The following is a 19609-nucleotide window of genomic DNA, read 5'->3' as shown; positions in this document are numbered from 1 at the left end:
TCTTGTTCTTTCAGGTCACCACAGAGTTCCTTTTCTGTTTCCCTTATTTCAAATGAAACATTATATAGCCAATCGTCTCTTTTATGGACCACAAGGACTTTGACCAGGCTGAACTAAGAACTCACAACCCGTCTTCAAAATGGTTTTTTTTCCACAAGCTTGCTAGCTTGTCATGCTCCAGTCCCAGCTGCTGACATGATTCTCTTAGAACAACTAACTGCACTCAGACAGACTGCGACTCCGGACCTAATCTTCTGAGTTCAATCATCAGTTGCTTTCCAAACCAATAGTCCATTACTCCACAGCAGGTCCAATTAACACCTCCTTGTGAAGCCCTTATATAGGCATTCTTTAAAGTTTTTGCAAAGGCAGCCAGAGCCTGGACTGTCTGGCTTGAGTAGAGCTCTGGCATTTTAAATGAGATCTGTTTTGAAGTGTTTGTATGTGACCTACACTAAAGTAACCAGCCACAATTTATCTCCTTTAAAACATATCTATACATAATATAAAATATAACATAATCTGTCACATTATAGTAACTGCTTTTATCAAATTTTCTGGTTTTTAAGCTACAATATTGTGGTAATTAATGTTTGTGAACCTAGATCAATATTTTTTTGAGAATGTAGTAATTTAAAAAGGAGAAAAATCAAAACATGCTTCTGCTCAGTTACTAATAATAGTGTAATTCAATGTAGAAAGATTTTACAAAACAATTTAATGTAGTTCTTAAATGTTTTTATTTAAACTTACTTGTTTTCTTACTGAATTTTCACTTTTAACCACATGAAACTATGTAAATGTAAATATATTCAGGCTGTGCATATGATATTGTAATTTTAATTTTGCTAGTTGTGTCTGCCTGTCCCGCATCGGACTTGTCAGCCACAAACGAGCCTGCAGCTGACGTGGACTTTTACCCCCTCCATAAATCTTCGTCCGCGAAGCCAAGCCAAAGATTGCCTTTACATTCAATGATCTACGGGAATTAAAATTTATGAGCAACATTATTACAAAAATCATTACTAAGGATTTTGTATGGTCTGGTACGGGAGGAGGTCTGTTGGGTGGGGGGGGGTGGAGTTTGTGGTGACACTGACTTACTACACTGGGTGACACCAATCCTCATAAAACCACTGCCTAATACCTCCTGCGTTTGAGACCGTGCTCCTTCTTTTCTCTACCACTTACACATCATTTTGTTCAGGCCCCTGTCGACATTTTTCCATACCTTTATGAAGGGCTCAGGCCAAAATGTTGGTTATTTTTATCTTTGCTATGTAATGTACACGGACGTGCATTATGTTTTTAATTTCAACCACTGTGACTGCAGACTTTCAAGTTTTACTTTTTATAAATTACTGCTTACAAACAGCGTCTGATTCAAATACTGGTCATTGTCACTGTAATTGCCCTGCACTAACCATGCAGTACATTGTCAATTAATCTATCAGGTTTGGTTGCCTGAATATAACAACAGATTCATTGTGCTCCTTGAAGTGTGATGGGCTGATCCCCAGACCATATAGGGTGTTTGGAGTAAGACATTCCAGGACCTGAGGAGCTTATGAGTTTTTCCAAGGAGGTCATTGTTTTTGTATTATGGATCCCATTCCATGGAAAGATCAGCTAGGTTATGAGGTCTCCTGTTAGGAGAATTTTGGATCAGGACTGTTTGAGGCATCTACCCATAGCAATGATCAGAATCAACAATTGATACAATGCAATTACATTTTGTCAGTGCTGCTGAAGCTTTGAAACTATTCCTGAATTAAACCTGAACCCTTTCAAAAGGCCCTTGGTTCCTCATTGCATACTTAATTTTCATATGTGAACAAGGAACCTTTTCTATGTCAGTTGTTATGAGTGAAATGCATTCTTACTGCAGGTGTGGCTACACAACAGGCTAAGCTCTCAAAGTAATATCCATCCGTTTGGAAATGAACCAAAGTTTTTATTCAACCTAACACCACACACAATATTCCTCCCATCCTTAAAATTGTTGATAATACCCAGTAAGGAAGACTATGTGTGTCTGTCGAAATTAATGCACTAAAGATTCCTATTGTGGCATTTAAGATTTTCTTCCGTTTAGGAATTTTCTTTTAATGATGTTTTAATAAGGAGTGTTCAATTGCAGGGACATGTTGTTCACAACTGGAAAGCACGATGGTTCGTATTGTCCAAGGATCAACTTCTCTATTATAAAATTGAAGGAGGAAAGAAGGAGTCTCGTCCCAGAGGGATTATTTCTTTGGTAGGATGTACTGTCCACTGTCCCTGCCTGGACTATGAAAACAGGCCGGTAAGGACACCATTTTTTTTTAATGCTTGTGAATTTGTTCCTTGCACCTCTGTAATTTTACATGGTCAAATTGCACAATTTATTTCTGATACTATCTGCATTGCTTTTTATCTTCACAATTAGAATATGATCCCTTAACTTGCAGCATTCAAATTGCTGCCTCCACTGATATTATATTTAAAGACATAAATAAGGCATTGGGTTTTGGAATTGCTTGATCCATGTGTGACAGTACAGATTCTATCCCCAATGTGTATATGTACAGATGGTAGTGTAGGATGACTGTGATTGGCTGAGAGCGTAGCCCCACCTACTGGCAGGTCTTAAAGGATTGCTCCTAGCCAGACCAGGTCATTCTGGACTGGTCGACCTATTTGTGATATGCTCCAGTCTTTTAGTTAATAAAAGCCTTGGTTTGGATCAACAAGTCTTTGGTTCTTTCGACGCGCATTACACCATGTGACTTTCTTCTATGTATCACAGTCTATTGAGTTATTTGGGAAATCCGTTCAGTAACATTTGAGGGAGCACAGAGTTTGTTTCGTTTTTATAAAATCAGCACAGTTTTGTCAAAGAACCAGGAACTTGTAACAAAGGTACAATGACCTGTTTATCTGATTTGACAGTTGATAATAAAATTGAAGGCAAAGAATTCTGTTGAGCATTTCCTTGAAGCATCCTGTCGTGAGGAACGAGATTCATGGGCTGAAGATATTAATACCATGACCAAAGCTTCAAACCCAGAGCATCAAAAGCAACTGAATTCTTCAGATACATCCTTCAAATTACCAACCAACATTTGCCTGAGGTAAGGATCATAGGCATAACTCCTGTTTCCTCTCTCCCACTCCCAAGAATTCCTGTTCTGAGATTGCTAAGTGTCATTCTTTATGCACAAGGCAATGATGAATGCCATCTAGCTATTTAACCAAATGAGATGTCATGGATAAGCTACACGCAGATATGATAGACTCACGATAAAAGGTAAATCATTAGGCATCGAAGGTTATTTGTTCCATCGTATCCATGTCAACTAATTGCTCAGGTTATCAAATTTATCACCTTCCTCCAAAGTTCTTCAAATTTATTCCTTGTCCAATATGAAAATGCTGCCGAATCTGCTTTCATCAGATAATTTCAGATCAATTACTGCATTCCAGGATTATTGTAGCACATCTATTACCATTCTACCTCCGATAAACAAGACTGATAATTATGGTCTGTATTGATCCTACCATTTTAACCATAAGGAAAGTCTAAGCAATGTATGAAATGGTGAAAATAAAGAAGCACTTTACATGCTTTGGCCCCCTAAAATCCAATAAAGGATTCAAAATCAAAAGTTGCTGTATGTGATCAGTAAAGTTGCAGGAAAAGACCTTTGACTCCTTGTGACATTGTGATGATGGTTAATCCTTGACCACTCTTTCATGTGATTTCCACCTCCCCCCCCCCCCCCCCCCCCCCCCCACCATATCCTTTTATACCCTTGGAGAACAAAAAGGTATCAACCTCTGATCTGAGAAGCTCGGTATTCATTGTTCTTTCAGGAAGAGAATTTTAAAGATTCATAATTCCTCCCACAGAGTTCTAAAAGGTAGATTGCATTTCCTGATGCATTGTTCCCTGGTCCAAGACAGACTGGGGAAGAGTCTCCTAATCAAGCCTGTTCAGTGTTATGTTTCATTGAATTTCTTTTCATTTTTAACTGCAAAATGCATAGATTCATGCTGCCCTGTCTTGCCACATCCCAAGAATATACCTTTGCACTCTATGGATTTCCAAAACTGTACATATGACCTTGTATTTTTTTTTGTAAAAACCCTCTACAATTATACATCTGTATAATACTATCCTTTCTCCAGTAAAACCAATAATTTGTTTTCCTTACTAGGCTTGCTGTGCCTGAATGTTACATCCCTGAGTTTCAAGTGCATGGGGATTTAATCTATTGAATATGAGTATGTTGTAGTTTCATACCATTTATATATTAAAAAAAATGTTTTTGATTTCTTTTCATCATAGTGAACAACTTATTTCCCCACATTGTTCACCACCTTGGATGAATAACACTTTTCCAAGTTTCTTTGCATTAGTGTTGTCTATTTATCACTGCTTGCTTTCCCATCTAGCACTGTGCTCCCAACAAAGTGAGATGAAAATATTGACTGTGATCCAAGTCCTTGATTTTGGAGTCCAACTGTGTTGTCTCAACACTGATCTTTGTGGTTCTCCACAACTTGAAGAGAGCCAACCTGAAAATGATCCATGACCTCCTGCTCTTTTTTTTTTAACCCCTAATTGGCTTTAACCAACCCTTGGTCATAATATTTTTTTATCTCTGATCTAATTAACACCAATTTTTACGAAAGGCTTTTGTAATTCCGGGTATACTATATTCACACGTTGTATTGGTCACAAAGTAAATCCTGTTCATTCATTGACACTGCTTTCTCATGATGATTTTCTGTTCGTTCTCCATTGGTAAAAGATTTCCCAACTACCGATGCAAAATTAAATTGTACTTGGTTACCTATTTTTTTTCTCTCACTTTCTTGAACAGCAGCACTGCATCCTTCCAATCCTCTGGTAATGTAAAAGCAACAAAGGAAATGCTTTTTCTTTTACCATTTTTAAAACATGGTAACAGGACCCTCTGGCCCACTGCCCAAATACCTCAATTAACCTATAACCCCTGTATATTTTGAAGGATGGGAGAAAACCAAAGCACCTGGAAGAAACCTAGGTAGACAAGGTCTTTACTGACATCAGTTTTGAATCCTGATTGCTGGCGCTGTAATAACGTCGCACTAACTGTGACATGATTGCTGTTCAAGGCTGAAGGATCTTTCTACCCATGCAGCCATTATCTCTGCAGCCACTTTGCTTAAAACCCCAGTTTGTAAATCATGGCATCCATGGAATTTATCAAGCCTTACTTTATCCAAAATTCTAATGAATACTCAAAGCTTTTTACTATGTACTGTATTTTTTAAAAATATGTTTTTATTTGGTGCAGTGAAGAAATAAATGGGATTTTTCTGATTTGAATGCTGTTTAACTAATATAATTGCAGCATCATTTTTTAACCATGCAATCAGAAAGAATGGATTGTTGTTCAAATTCTATTTGACTTACATTATTGTGGCCAGTCATGATCATGTTACCGGATTAACAATTCTGAGATCATAATTACTTCAGATAGTGGGATGAACAGCCTAGGGAGCTCAAGTTCAAATCTCACAAAGACGGTTTGAAAAGTTGCTTTATTAAAAATGCTAATGTTAGTAAAATGATATTTGTTGTAAAATTTATTTGATTTTCAAGGCAATACTGAATATGTATCGTGCAGGGCTAGCTGAAATGTGGTTCCATATCACTGCATTGCTATGTTGTCCACTGTGTTGTCAAACCTGTCATCTTTTCAGGGAAAATAAGAAAGGCCAATTAATTTTTGTAAAAACAACTTCATTGGGAACTATGTAAATAAGCAAACAATGACAATTTATTTAATTTACAGTCACTTAATTAAGGAAATGCAAGAAACAAACAGTGGGATCAAGGAGATGACAAATGGTGAATATGGAAACACCTACAAATTATGCTTTGCTGGTAAGCAAGGGAACATTCATCTTGTTTTGCTACATTTGGCTGTTTCCTTCCCTTCCCATCTGAAGTAGGTGAATAAGGCTTGATCCAGGACTGGAGCATTTGTACCATGCACAAATGAGAATTCTTTATGTGAGTGATATTATTTGGCACTGAGTGTTTAAGCACAAACAAGTCCCGTTCTCCAGATGATAATCATGTTTACAGAATTGTGCATTTTACTCTCATTTACCACTTTTAATATGCTCTTACAACAGTGTGGCCATTTGGCCCATTGAGTCTATGCCAGTTAACAACCCACTAGTTGGACATTTTTTTTCACAGTAATCCCACATGTTTTAATCATTAAAGTTGAGAGCTGTGATTCTTGATCAAATACAATATTGCCATTGGCCGACTGTGTACCAAAAATAGTAAAACTAGATCAAACTGGATTTATTAAGAAAAGACGAACAACAGACAATATCTGTAAGTTTATCAACTTAATCCATGCAGTACAAGGAAATAAGACGCCAACAGTGGCAGTTGCTTTAGGTGCAGAGAAAGCCTTTGACAAGGTAGAATGGAATTATTTATTCAAAGTACTACAGGGATTCAACCTACCAGAGAAATATATTGGATTAAAGCATTATATAAGGGACCATTGGCGAAGGTGACAGTAAATGGATATATATTGAACCAATTTAAATTAAGCAGGTCAGCTAGGCAGGGATGTCCACTATCCCCCTCACTGTTCGCATTAGCCATAGAACCCTTGGCAGAACTGATAAGAACAGATAATAAAATAAAAGGGATAAAAATAAAAGAGAAGGAATATAAAATCAGTCTATTTGCAGATGGCATCATAGTATACTTAACAGAACCAGAAATATCAATAAAAGAATTGCATAAGAAATTGAAGGAATATGGAGAAATATCGGGATACAAGATCAACGCAAATAAAAGTGAAGTGATGCCAATGAGTAATGCAGATTTCACAAAGTTTAAGAAAGAATCACCATTTAAATGGCAAACACAAGCAATCCAATACCTAGGTATTAGACTAGATAATAATCTAGGCCATCTATACAAATTAAATTATAAGCCATTAATGAAAAGAAATTACAAGATGACTTAGAACATTGGAAAGATTTACCACTAAAACTGATAGGAAAGGTAAATTGCATTAAAATGAATATCTTCCCAAGGATACAATACCGATTTCAATCGTTACCAATTCCCATAACAGAGATATTCTTCAATGAGCTAAAGAAAACAATAAGGAAATTCTTATGGAAAGGGGAGGAACCGAGGATAGCGCTAGATAAATTAACAGAATGGTACAAACAAGGTGGTTTGCAGCTACCAAACTTTAAGAATTACTATAGAGCAGCACAATTAAGATATCTATCGGATTTTTATCAAACAAGGGAAAAACCAGATTGGACCAAGATAGAGCTAGGTAAAATATGGGAGAAGGTACCAGAACATATACTTTATAAGTGGAATGAAAAAGTGGTGCAATATAGAAGTTCACCAGTACTGCACCATCTGCTCAACATTTGGAAGAAGATTCACGTAGAAAGGAAAAAAAACAAATGACCAACTACTAAAATTATTATTGACGCAAAATCATCTAATCCTTTTCACAATAGATAACCTTTCCTTTAGACCAGGGGTGTCAAACTCAAATTCACAGAGGGCCAAAATTAAAAAGTTGGACTAAGTCGTGGGCCAAACTAAATATTTATTGAAAATTTTCAACAACATCTGCATGTTTTCTCTTCTTTCAACATATGTAATGTTAAAATTTTTCTTATTAAAATAAATGTTTAATAATAGTTTTGGTTAAACTCTTTCCAGAAGAAGCATTAACAAATGAGAAATAAAATATTCAATAAATAATATTTCTCTATAGCCTTTAAGCTCCTTTTAAATGTATTTTTTTTTTCACAAGCCAACAAGTCAAAAAAAATAACAACTTGCTTCAATGACAAACAGGTTTGTCTTTTAAAATGATGAAGACATAGTCTGCCTCCCACCTGTCTTGAAAGGTCCTGTTTTCTGTCTTTGGTTTGGCCATTTTTCGTAAGGGGTTTATTACATGTGAGTTCGGCGACAGGTCGCAGATGCTAATGAAAGTAAAGAGAGGAGGTGGGGGCGATTAGCGGGCTGACGGGCCGGCGCCAACGCATTTGCAAAGCATTCTGGGATTTGTAGTATTAGCTGTGCATGTGCTATACTGGCGTGGTGGCCAGCGGGCCAACTCTAATATATATTTGATATGATCTTCCGGGCCAAATATATCACGGGCCAAATTTGGCCCGCGGGCCTGAGTTTGACGTGTGCTTTAGAGAATGGGAGAGAAAAGGGATCAAAAGAATAGAAAATTGTTTTTTGGGAAATAATTTATTATCTTTTGAACAAATTAAGTACAAATATGGTATAACTCACGGTACAATGTTTGCATACCACCAACTGAAAACCTACTTGAAGGACAAATTGGGAAGCAGGCTGAGGTTACCAGAAGGAAGTAGCTTTGAATATGTGATTACAGACACTAATGATGATTAAAAGATTTATAACAAACATGTACATCAAGTTGCAAGGGAAAGAGAATAATGGATTAAGCTTTAATCCCAAACAAAAGTGGGAACAAGATCTAAACAAAGATTAAAAAATGAAAAATGGGAAAAGCTATGCTCCGGAACTAAGAAAAATACAATAAACACTAGGTTACAACATGATACAATATAATTGGTTACAATATAATTGGTTACATTATGCCCCAAAAGTTAAATAAATGAGACCCAACAGTATCAGATAGATGTTTTCGCTGTAAGAAGGAAATGGGAACAACAGTACAAGCAATTTGGGCATGTGAGAAAGTGGAAAAGTTTTGGGAAGATCTAAATCAGGTATTAAATAAAATCACAAAAAGCAACATACCAAAAAATCCAGAGATCTTATAAGTAATATAAGTAAAGAATTAGGCCTCAAATTGGATGAAGCACAAAAAAGATTTATTACGATAGCCTTAGCTGTCGCAAAAAAACGTATAATGTCAACCTGGAAATCAGAAGAGAGCCTGAGAGTACAGCAATGGTACATAGAAATAAATAAATGTACTCCATTGGAAAAAATAACATATAATTAAAAAAATGAAGTCACAGTATTCGAACAAATTTGGGAACCGTACATGGAACACAACAGAGAGGGCCTACCTCGGACCTCTACCCCTAAAATGATAAAATGAGAAGATAACGAATTGAACTGACCCAATGTGTAACAGTAGATGACACAATTTTCTTGTTTATTTTCATTGTGTGATGACATTGTTTAATGGGTTTATTGTATTGTATATGTTGAATGTTTAGTGGGTAGGGAGGGGGTGGGAAGGAGTGAGGGAAGGGAGGGGGGAAAGGGGAGAAAATGACACTGAGTATCTTCAAGAGGGAAATGTTTGTGTGTAGTTTGGTTAATATGGTTCATAGTGTAAAAATTCAATATTGCCTTTGTTACTCCTTTCCGATGAGTGGATCAAATCACTTCATATCTTTACTTTTCTGTCTAAAGGTTCGACAGTGATTGACTGGCTGGTGTCTAGAAATTTTGCTCATTCCCGTTCAGATGCCGTCACTGTAGCCTCCCTTCTGATTGAAGATGGTCTCATGAAACCAGTTGGAGATAAAAGTACAAAGGCCAGGTGGAATATCGTCAGCACAGAGCAGTTCCTTGATGATTCCACAGCCCTATATTGTTTTGTGAGTCTCCTGCATTGCTCAGCATCTCTCCTCTTCTGGTTTTCCCCACTGGCAAACTGCTCCCATGTGCCACACAAATTAAGAATACCAGCCCACCTGGATTTCCCAGATTGAGGCACAAGTCTGTTGGCCAACCTAAGAGAATGTTAAGTTTTACAGTTTCAGTAAAACTATAAGCTTTGCTCATCCAAGAGGTCCTTGCAGAACATTCATTGGCTCAGTGACTCCACCCACACTACTGCAAGTGGGATCTAACTAATTGACTGGCTGGAAATGGAATTGGCTATTTTTGGCTCTCGGTTCTAATGGTCATGACCTCTATAGGTTTTGTTTGCTGTTTAAGGAGAAAATGAATTTCTATCAAAGAAACAAGTGTGGAGAGAAAAACAAGAGTTAATCTTTCAGGTTGATCAGCTTCTATCTAAACAAGAAAACTAGAAATTGAATGAGTTTTTAATCGCAGAGAATGGGAATGTGGATAGAAGAATGAGGGGGATTATCCCAATGTTGTAAAGTCCAGAACAAAGGGTCACAGTCTGAAGAAAAGTGGCCAGCCATTTGGGACTGCGATGAGAAGAAATTTCTTCAGCCAGAAAGTTATGAACTTGTGGAAGTACCTACCACAGAAAGTTGTTGAGGTCAGTTTGTTAGATAGATTGTGGTTTAAGGAATTAAAGGGTATGAAGAGAAAGCAGGAGTAGGATATTGATCAGTTATGTATTGTCAATTGAAAAATGTTTGTGGGCTCCAATCTATTTCACAGATATTGTTGAAAAGTTAATTGATGGGAAGGAGTTGGATTATCTGAGTATGTTGGCTTTCTGGCATGACTGAAGCAAAAACGTGGACCACTCCCCCTCTTTTCGTTCCCCCCCCACCCCCCACCACTAAACATTCACTTTGAGTTTTAATTTCTACATGTTTTCTGTTGTTGCTTTGTTCCTCTTGTATGGTTTAGATCGTTTTTTTGTTGCCATGGTAGTAAAATTGTAATGTGCACAACTTGCTGATCTTTTTTCTTTGCTTTGAGGGTTGTAGTAGAATGTCAGGGTAAATTAATCAGAATTGGTTTTATTATCACAGAATATAACACTACAGCAACGTTCAAGCCTTTCAGCCCTCAATGTTGTGCTGACTTGTATATTCCTACCAAAAAAAAACCCAAAATCTTCCTACCTCGTCCTTTCTTTCATCCATGTGCCTTTCTCAATCTCAAATGGTCCTAATGTTTCCATCTCCGTTCCCATACCTGGCGAGGTATTCTGGGCAACCTCAACCCTCTATGAATTTTTTTTTTTTAAATTGCCCCTGCTGACTCCTTAAACTTTCTTCCCTTCAATTTGTACAGATGTCCTCTGGTGTTTGCTATTCCATCCTTGGGAAAATTATTGTTTTACAGCCGCATTGTTGTGCAGAACAGGGTAAAAATTTGCTATAAATTACCATTTAGTAAATTCAAAATGGAGGGGGGTAAAAATGATGAGTGCAAAAACAAAGAGAAAAAGTGGGGTAGTATCATTGTCCATTCAGAAATCCAATATCATGGGGAAGCTGTTGTTGTATCATTGAACATGTGTCTTCGGGCTCCTGTGCCAATTCTAATGGTACAGTGAGAAGAGGGCATGGCTTGAGCGGTGAGGGTCTTTGATGACAAAAGCTGCTTTCTTGAGGCTCCGCTTCTGAAAGATGCCCTGAATAGAGTGAAGACTAACACCTATGCACTGGCTGAGTTTACAACCCTTGATAGCCAGTTCCTGTCCTGTGCATTAGGTACCTCCCATACCAGACAGTGATGTAATAAGTCAGAATGTTCTCCACAGTACACCTGTAGAAATTTGCAAGTCTTTGGTGACATAAAAGAACCTCCTTAAACTCCTTACGAAATATAGCCGCTGGTGTGTCTTCTTCATGATTGCATCAATATGATGTTCTCAGGATAGGTTTTCAGAGATGTTCACACTTGGGAATCTGTAGTTTCTTGCCCTCCTCATTGCTGACCTCTTGATGAGGACTGGTTTGTGCTCTCCTGGCCTCCTGTTCCTGAAGTCCACAATTTCTTAGTTTTCCTGACATTGAGTGTGAGGTGGTTGTTGTGAAATCACTCAACTAGCTGATCTATCTCACTCCTGTAGGATTCCTCATTGCCATTTATGATTCTGCCTACAACTGTGGTGTAACTGGCAAGTTTGTAGATGACATTTGAATTGAGCCAAGTGACACAGTCCAGGGTAGTGACACAGTCAAGGGTGTAGAGCAGTGGGCTAAGTACACATCCTTGAGGTGTACCTGCAAGTCTAGGATCCAGTTGCACAGGGAAGTACAGAGGCTTAGGTTTTGAAGCTTGCTAACCGATACTGAGGGAATCATGGCATTGACAGCTGAGCTATAATTGGTGGAAGAAGCCGCAATTGTCAAGATGATCCAGGACTGAGTGGAGAGCCAGTGATTGGATCTGCTGTAGAACAATCATGGTGATAGGCAAATTGAAGTAGGTCCGGGTCTTGGATACAAATTAATTCAGGTCATGACCAACCTCTCAAAGCATTTCATCACAGTCAATGTGAGTGATGGTCATTGAAGCAGCTCCCTCTGCTCTTCTGAAGCACTGGGATGATTGATACCCTTTTAAAGCAGGTGGGAACCTCCGACTGTAGCATTGAGAGCTTGATTTTTACACCTGATGGGAAAGTTAGTGAATGGAAATGTCGAACATGAACATTGCTTTCCTTTGTGGAGGCTATGATTGCAGAGTTGAAGTGCATAAAGGAGGTCATAAGCTAGCTTGCCTGTGGTGACCCTTTTGACCTATTCCCTTAGTTCCACTCCTTTCCAATGTCCTACAAATTTTATCTTTTTCCATTGTATATGCAATTACATTTGTGAAAGATAAGATTGAAGCTACTTACCCCAGAGTGAGATCCAGTACAGAATGTCATGTGAAGTATCTCATCTTTGCTTCCTTTCTCATTTAGTTTAAGTGTGTTCCATCTGGTTTGACTCTACTGCCACTAAAAGTAGATTCTTTGAGAAAAGAGAATAGCTGGTGGGAACATCTTCTCTGGGCAGATTTAAAAGAATGAAATAAAGGGTCATCAATGTTAACAATTCTTTACACACACTGAAATGGACATTAACAATTGGTTTTGTCTCTGTTATGACTCCTGAAGGGCAAACTAGTGGATTTTTAAAAAAAAATGTAATCTTTGTGGGACATGGGTAGGTGGATCATAAGCTAACTATTGTATTTTACTTTCTTTATAGGCAAAAGGTGAGAGGAAGACAGATAGTCCAAGTGATAAAATTGAAATCCCTCACATGGATCTCAGTGGCAAGATTGTAAAGCAAGGGTTTTTGATGAAGCAGGTAACTACCCTTATTACATTTGACTTAATCAGTGAATACTGTGAAATAAACAGATTGAAGATCTTGCTTTGCCAAGCCTCAGTATTTTTCAATTGTACCCTCCATATGGCTTTAATGAAAATGTTTCCCAGAGTCGATATGTTCATTGCTTTGGTTTAAACTGTATTTAACTGAGCAATACAGATCTGAAAGATTAGAGTTGAATCCCCAGTAGATGCTCAGCTACCAGTTCAAGGGAAAAATGAACCAGTGATCCTTGGGTGCAATGTGGAAACACGTGTATCTGGTGAGGAAGTAATCAGATGATCAGATCTTGTTGTTTAGCCTGCTCCCAGCAGAAAGCATCCCCGCTCATGCTCTGCCATTATATCCCAGAAAATCCGGGAGCAGTTGGGTAGTAGTAGTGTTTGGTAGATAGGTCCAGATCTGTCCTTTCATGAACTTTAATGGACAGAAAAATAGGAAGAAATGTTTAATGGTATTATTCATTATTATTATTGCTCAAATTGAGATTGATGTTTGAAAAGTGACGTGGGGGCATGGGATGTACAAGTGTTTGTCAGATTGCATGGTGTTAAATTCCAAATTCGATTTTACTTGGGGTTGTAATACATGCACAGAGTCTGAGTATCTGAGTAAAATGTTCCTAATCTCATGTGACAATCTTGGAGACTTCAGCAAACATCATTTGCCAACAGTGAAGGTTAAAGCAAAACCTACCATTGGTGTTTCTCACTTGCACACATTCCAAAATCCTCAACTATTTTTTTTTGTCTGTGGTGCTCAGGGACACAAAAGAAAAAACTGGAAAGTGAGAAGATTTGTTCTGAGGGCAGAACCTTCATACTTTCATTATTATGATCCTTGCAAGGTACGTATTCTGTGCTTCCTGCTTGCAGTGAGAATAGGCTTCTGGTTCTGCCATGCCCATCACGTGGGAGTGGTGCTTTTCCATCCCTACTTTTCTCCTTTAGTTCAACACCCGAATCCAGATTTGCATCCAAATCTATGATTTGATACTTCATTTATAAACAGTGCTGCACCAAAGTTTCTTATTTTCTGCACATCAGCGACATCGAATGACTAGCCTAAGAGATGCTTAAAGAAAGGAACATCATGTGAATATTTATCACCCTCACCTACCTTCATCAAAAGGCATATTTTTGACCAGAATAATGATTGCAGTGCGGTATCAATATATAATTGACACAATTTTTGTTCCTTGTCCTTTTATATTTGAAAATATTTAAAATTTTCTCCAACTCACCTGAGATAACTGTTTTACATTAACAGGAAAAAAATAATGAACCAGTTGGTGGTATGTCACTTCGAGGCTGCTTGGTATCTGCCTTGGAAGACAATGGAATCCCACCAGGTGAGACTTAGTTTCTTATATTGGAAACAAGTGACAACAATTAAGCATCTTGGGCAAACTTTAAAAGAGTACAGCACTGAAGTGGTCATGATGTTATACTACAGTTAGAAGCACCAAAAGTCAAGATCCAATTTGACTCCAAACAAGCTGGTAACTTGTGTGCAGACAACCAAAAATGATCAAGAACTGTTCTTTGTTGATTAAGAACTGTTCTGTTTTATCATTAGAATTCAAGTGAATTCCATAGAGAAATGAAACTTTAACATCTGCCCAGACTAGTTTGGAAGAAGTAACTTCAGGCCCACACCATGTGATTGAATCTTAATAACATTTGAAATCACGTCAGTCATTTGTTTGGTAAGAAAGTTGTTAATCCAGATTATGGATGATCCATACTGCTCGTACCTTTTGTAGCCATACAAATTCCAGTGACTTTGATATTCAAAGGTATTCAAATAGTTGAAATGCATACATGTAAAAGAATTACATTAAAAACAGTAAATTTAGAGAAGCTTATCTAATGCAGATGAATTGAAGACAACAATATTAAATCAACAAATTCCTTGCATTTGGGTAAGTGACCCCATTGAAATGAATAAGGCTGCACAAGATCCACTAGCCCTGTTTGTTTTTAAAATGAGGGAACAAATACGAAGTGAATCCACCTCCTTGACTTGTGTTGATCAGGAATTGTTGGTGGAACACAGTGGTCCCAGAGATGGGGTGGGAGATTAGATGCATCCGCATTTGCTTCAATGCCCTGGTGTGCAGGTGTGGAAGATGTACTGATATGCAAGGACCCCGCCAGGACTTCTCTTTTATTCAGAAGGCTTTTAGTATGCTGGCCTTTATCAATCATTGCATGGAATATAGGAGTTGGGAAGTGATGTTGAGATTGTATAAGGTGTTGGTGCGGCCTAATTTAGAGTTCTGTGTGCAGTTCTGGTCGCCTAATTATAGGAAGGATATAAACAGAGTGGAGAGAGTGCAGAGAAGATTTACCAGAATGTTACCTGGGTTTACGCATCTAGAGTACAGGGAGAGATTGGGCAGATTAGGTCTTTATTCTTTGGAGCTTAGAAGGTTGAGAGGGGATTTGATAGAGGTATTTAAGATTATGAAAGGGATAGACAGAGTGGATGTGGATAGACTATTTCCATTAAGAGTAGGAGAGATTGAAACAAGAGGACATGAGTTAAGAGTTAAGGGGCAGAGGTTTAGAGGTAACGTGAGGGGGAACTTCTTCACTCAGAGTGGTAGCGGTGTGGAATGAGCTTACGGGAGAAATAGTGGCGGCAGAGTCAATTTTATTACTTAAGAAAAAGTTGGACAGGTATATGGATGAGAAGAAGGTGGAGGGTTATGGTCATTGTGCAGGTAGGTGGGACTAGAGAGGAGTGTTTGGTTCGGTGTGGACTAGAAGGGCCTAATGGCCTGTTTCCGTGCTGTAATTGTTATATATATATTATATATGTTTATATCCATCGTAACAGTCAGGTATATTTTAGGTCATTACCTGGGATGAATTCCCACTTCACCATGACTTTCTTAAAACCCGAGAAATTAAATGAAACCTTGTTGGTGCCACGTACACCAAAAGAATAAATAAAGGCAAAGATAAAACAAAGTTAACTCGACAAACAATATTTGCTTGTAGCCTGCAGTGAACGAAGGTTATACAGTATTGACTTTCAACTGTTTAAATATAGCTACACAAGAACATTATTGGAAAATTAAGTGTTTCATAAGGAGCAATGAAGGTTTACGTTTCCGCATTTAAACAATGTGGCTGTGATGACCACGCTATCAGAAGGCCTGATCACAGCCAAAGTACAAGAGGACAGGGTCTCGGCCAACAAATCTAAGGCAGATGTTAGAATAAACTATAAGTATGAAAATAGAAGGCCCCCTGTATGTCTTTTGCAACAATTCATAGAATATGAACCAAAAGGCTTTAATCCATCACAGATGTTCTGCTTCCTCCAATTCTTGTTCTGTTTCTAATTTTTCTGTTTTGACAAACAGTCATTATGATATAGATAAATGTTTTTTTAAAAGAGATTGGTTGGGGGGGGGGTTAATGTAGGTCACCACAAACAGAGTAACACTACACATCTTATTTAAAATGCAAGAGCTTTGCTGAAAGTTAGACATTGAGGTACTGAGTGCCTTTGCAAAGACGATAAAAATTATTTTGGAAATACTTTGCTGAGGAACTTCAAAAGGAGGTACAAATGAAACAGCCCATGCTTCGAGGCTGATGAGATCTTTCAGAAACTAGGTCTAGAGCCCTGCAAAGTCGTGCGGTTTTGCAAGGAGAGAGAGAGAGAGAGAGAGAGAGAGAGAGAGAGAGAGAGAGAGAGAGAGAGAGAGAGAAGACCCAACAGGCTTTCTGTGAGAGTGTGAGAGTGAATTCAGTTGGTCTTCTGCAGTGGCTTTTGGAAGCTGCAACATGACAAGCTGGCAAGCTTGGTTGAAAACCCCATTTTGAATACTGGTTGTGAGTTCTGAGTTCAGCCTGTTGAAAATCCCTTGTGGAGGAAATAGCTGGCTGGAGTGTTTCACCTGAAATAAGGGAAATAAGAGGAACTCTGTGTGTGACCTGGAAGAAGAAGTCATCACATGGAAAACCCTGATGGGGTAAATTTCTTCAGCAAGACACTGAAGTGACTGATGGAAATAAATCTGTGTGTCCAATGAGCAACTAATCTCTATCTGAAACCAACAAGAACTTTCCTGAGTGGTAACTATTTACCTTTAAGCCCCAGAGCTTGGTGAAAATTTATAAATGTTAAATTCTGTGCACAGTATAAGAAATGCCTGATGGTGAACTTGAAGGAGTGAGAAGTGTAATTGGACTGTGAATCAAAGAATTTTCCTGAACATATACACATTACATACATGTGTGCTTAGAATTAGAAGGGGGTTAAGTTAATAGTAATAAGTTAAAGTTTGATCTTGTTTTTATGTTTAAAGAAAATTAAAAGCAACTTTTATTTAAGTAACCATTTGTCATGGTGAATTTCTATTGCTGCTGGGTTTTGGGGTCCTCTAGGCCCGTAACATCATCAACTTGAAATGTTTACCCCTTTATCCACAGATTGTGTCGAACTAGCTCTGTTTCCAGTATTCTCTGTTGATTTTAAATCACAGAGCAGTACTGAAAGTACACCATCATTGTTTCAATTTTTCTCTGGTCCCTAGGTAATCCCAGGATGATTACAGAGATTTATAGATCCTATTAAAACTTCTTGTACTTGAGTAACCAGAGTCCTATAATGTACAGTTAGCGTAACACTATTACGATGCCAGCGATTGGGATTAGGGTTTGAATTCTGCACTGTTAGGAGTTTGTACATTCTCCCCATGTCTGAGTGGGTTTTCCCCAGGGGCTCCACTTTCTTCCCATCATTTGAAATGTAGCGAGGTTGTAGGTTAATTGGGCTGAAATTCTGTTACCATGCTATAGGTTTAAATTTAAAATTCAAAAACATGCCCTTTAACACTAATCCTATGCTTGCACAGTTTATTCCATGTTCCCAAGAACTCTTTCCCCTAATAAAACCACTCGCCTACATACTAAGGGCAATTAACTTACCAACCTACATGTCTTTGGGCTATGGAAGAAACTGGAGTACCCAGAGGAATTCTAAATGATAAGAAGGAGAATGTTTAAATTCCATGTTGATGGCACCAGAGGTCAGGATTGAACTTGGGTCTCTACAGCTGTGAGTCAGTAGCTCCACGAGCTGTGCCTAATGCTGCCCTGAGGTATTCTAAAGTACGAGAACTTGGTCACAGAACAGATTTCCTATTTTAATGTAACAATTAATATTTCAGGAATAAAGGGGAATGTTCAAGGCAACCTCTTCAAGATCATAACCACAAATGATGTGCATTATTACATACAAGCTGGCTCCCGTGCTGAAAGATCTGACTGGATTCATGCAATCAAACAAGTTTCATAAACACATGGTAAATGTCCTCAGTTGGAAAGTATAACACAGCAAATTAAATGAATGAATATTTCAATGTTCTTCAATATCATAGCAGTTTGTGCTTTTCATAATAATGCTACATTATCAAACAGACAGTCTTGAATATGAAAACATTTCCTGTATGTTATCTCTTTGCCACTCTCACGGACATGCACATACGCAGGAATGTAGTCTGGAAAAATCCTTCACTGACTTTGTGAGTGTGTTATTGGAAGAGTGAATGAAAATGGTGGAGTTGAGGCAGAAAATTGGGACAGCAGGTTGTTATATCATTTAAACTTTCCATTGCTATTTGCTCTTTATCCACCTGTAACTCCTCTACAAAAATAACTGATTGGACAATTCTAAACAGCTCCCAGCAGTAAATGTTACACACTAAAGGTTGTTTAGCAAGAGAAAAACTTGACATATTTGTCTCTATTTATTATCCCAAATTATTATTGCTGCACTTTATTTTTCAGATGTTCTTTTGTAGATTTTTTTGTACTGTAACTACTTAAATTTGTATCCAAATATAAATATCAAGTAGAAATAACTGATGTATTTGGACTTTTCTTTCCTCTAGTTTTGAGTTTTTAAACATTTAAAGTTGGCCTGCAATTTTGAGTAAATCAAAGGAGTACAATTATAATAATTACGGGAGGCAGCTGTCTTATCTCATCTCCGGCCTATCTTCATTCAACTGATTGTAGCTGGTGGGGTTTACTGCAAGTGATGTTTTGCGGGAGTTGGAAATATTAACTGCATTCCCTTCCACATTGCTCTCGTGTATCAAGGTAGCCAACAGAATAAAGCTAGCTGTGGCATGTTTACTGTCAACAAAGAATTTGCTTATGGTATATTCTTCACCTCAACACACACACCATCCAATGCTGTGTTTTCTGCTCTATTCTACTTCGATTGAGATTGGATTAGTTGAAGATGAAATCAAACAAAAAAAGGCTGCAGGAATCCTCTTTGGAATTTGCTTCACTTGCCAATTATTAAATAAATAACAAATTAAATTCAAACCAGAATGTAACATTCAATCCCAGGATTATGCCAAGCTGTTGATCAGTACAAAAGTTGTTAGGTGGGGAGAAGGAGATTAGTGGTTTTGGTCCTCTTAGTGAGGAATTTTTAGCCAGGATTTTTGCTCTTTATCATATTTGAAGACACAATTGCACAGTCCCAGAACAGGCCCTTTGGCTCATGTCTACGTTAAACATGATGCCCA

General features: G+C 37.9%; 1 protein-coding gene across 1 annotated transcript in view; it reads left to right on the top strand.

Annotated features, from left to right (window-relative positions):
- Positions 1–19219, top strand: part of plek2 (pleckstrin 2) — a 23257-nt gene extending 4038 nt beyond the window's left edge. The window contains exons 2-9 of the mRNA XM_069915489.1: positions 2096–2305; positions 2932–3113; positions 5826–5917; positions 9470–9657; positions 12919–13020; positions 13808–13891; positions 14314–14395; positions 18236–19219. Of these exons, the coding sequence (XP_069771590.1) occupies positions 2096–2305; positions 2932–3113; positions 5826–5917; positions 9470–9657; positions 12919–13020; positions 13808–13891; positions 14314–14395; positions 18236–18363 (1068 nt within the window). The 3' untranslated portion in view covers positions 18364–19219. The remainder of the gene's footprint in view (positions 1–2095; positions 2306–2931; positions 3114–5825; positions 5918–9469; positions 9658–12918; positions 13021–13807; positions 13892–14313; positions 14396–18235) is intronic.
- Positions 19220–19609: the final 390 nt, after the last annotated feature.

This window comes from Narcine bancroftii, chromosome 2, assembly GCF_036971445.1.
Source record: "Narcine bancroftii isolate sNarBan1 chromosome 2, sNarBan1.hap1, whole genome shotgun sequence".
Classification (NCBI taxonomy): domain Eukaryota; kingdom Metazoa; phylum Chordata; class Chondrichthyes; order Torpediniformes; family Narcinidae; genus Narcine; species Narcine bancroftii.
Note: the sequence above shows the minus strand (reverse complement) of the source record. Positions and strands in the feature narration are given on the sequence as shown.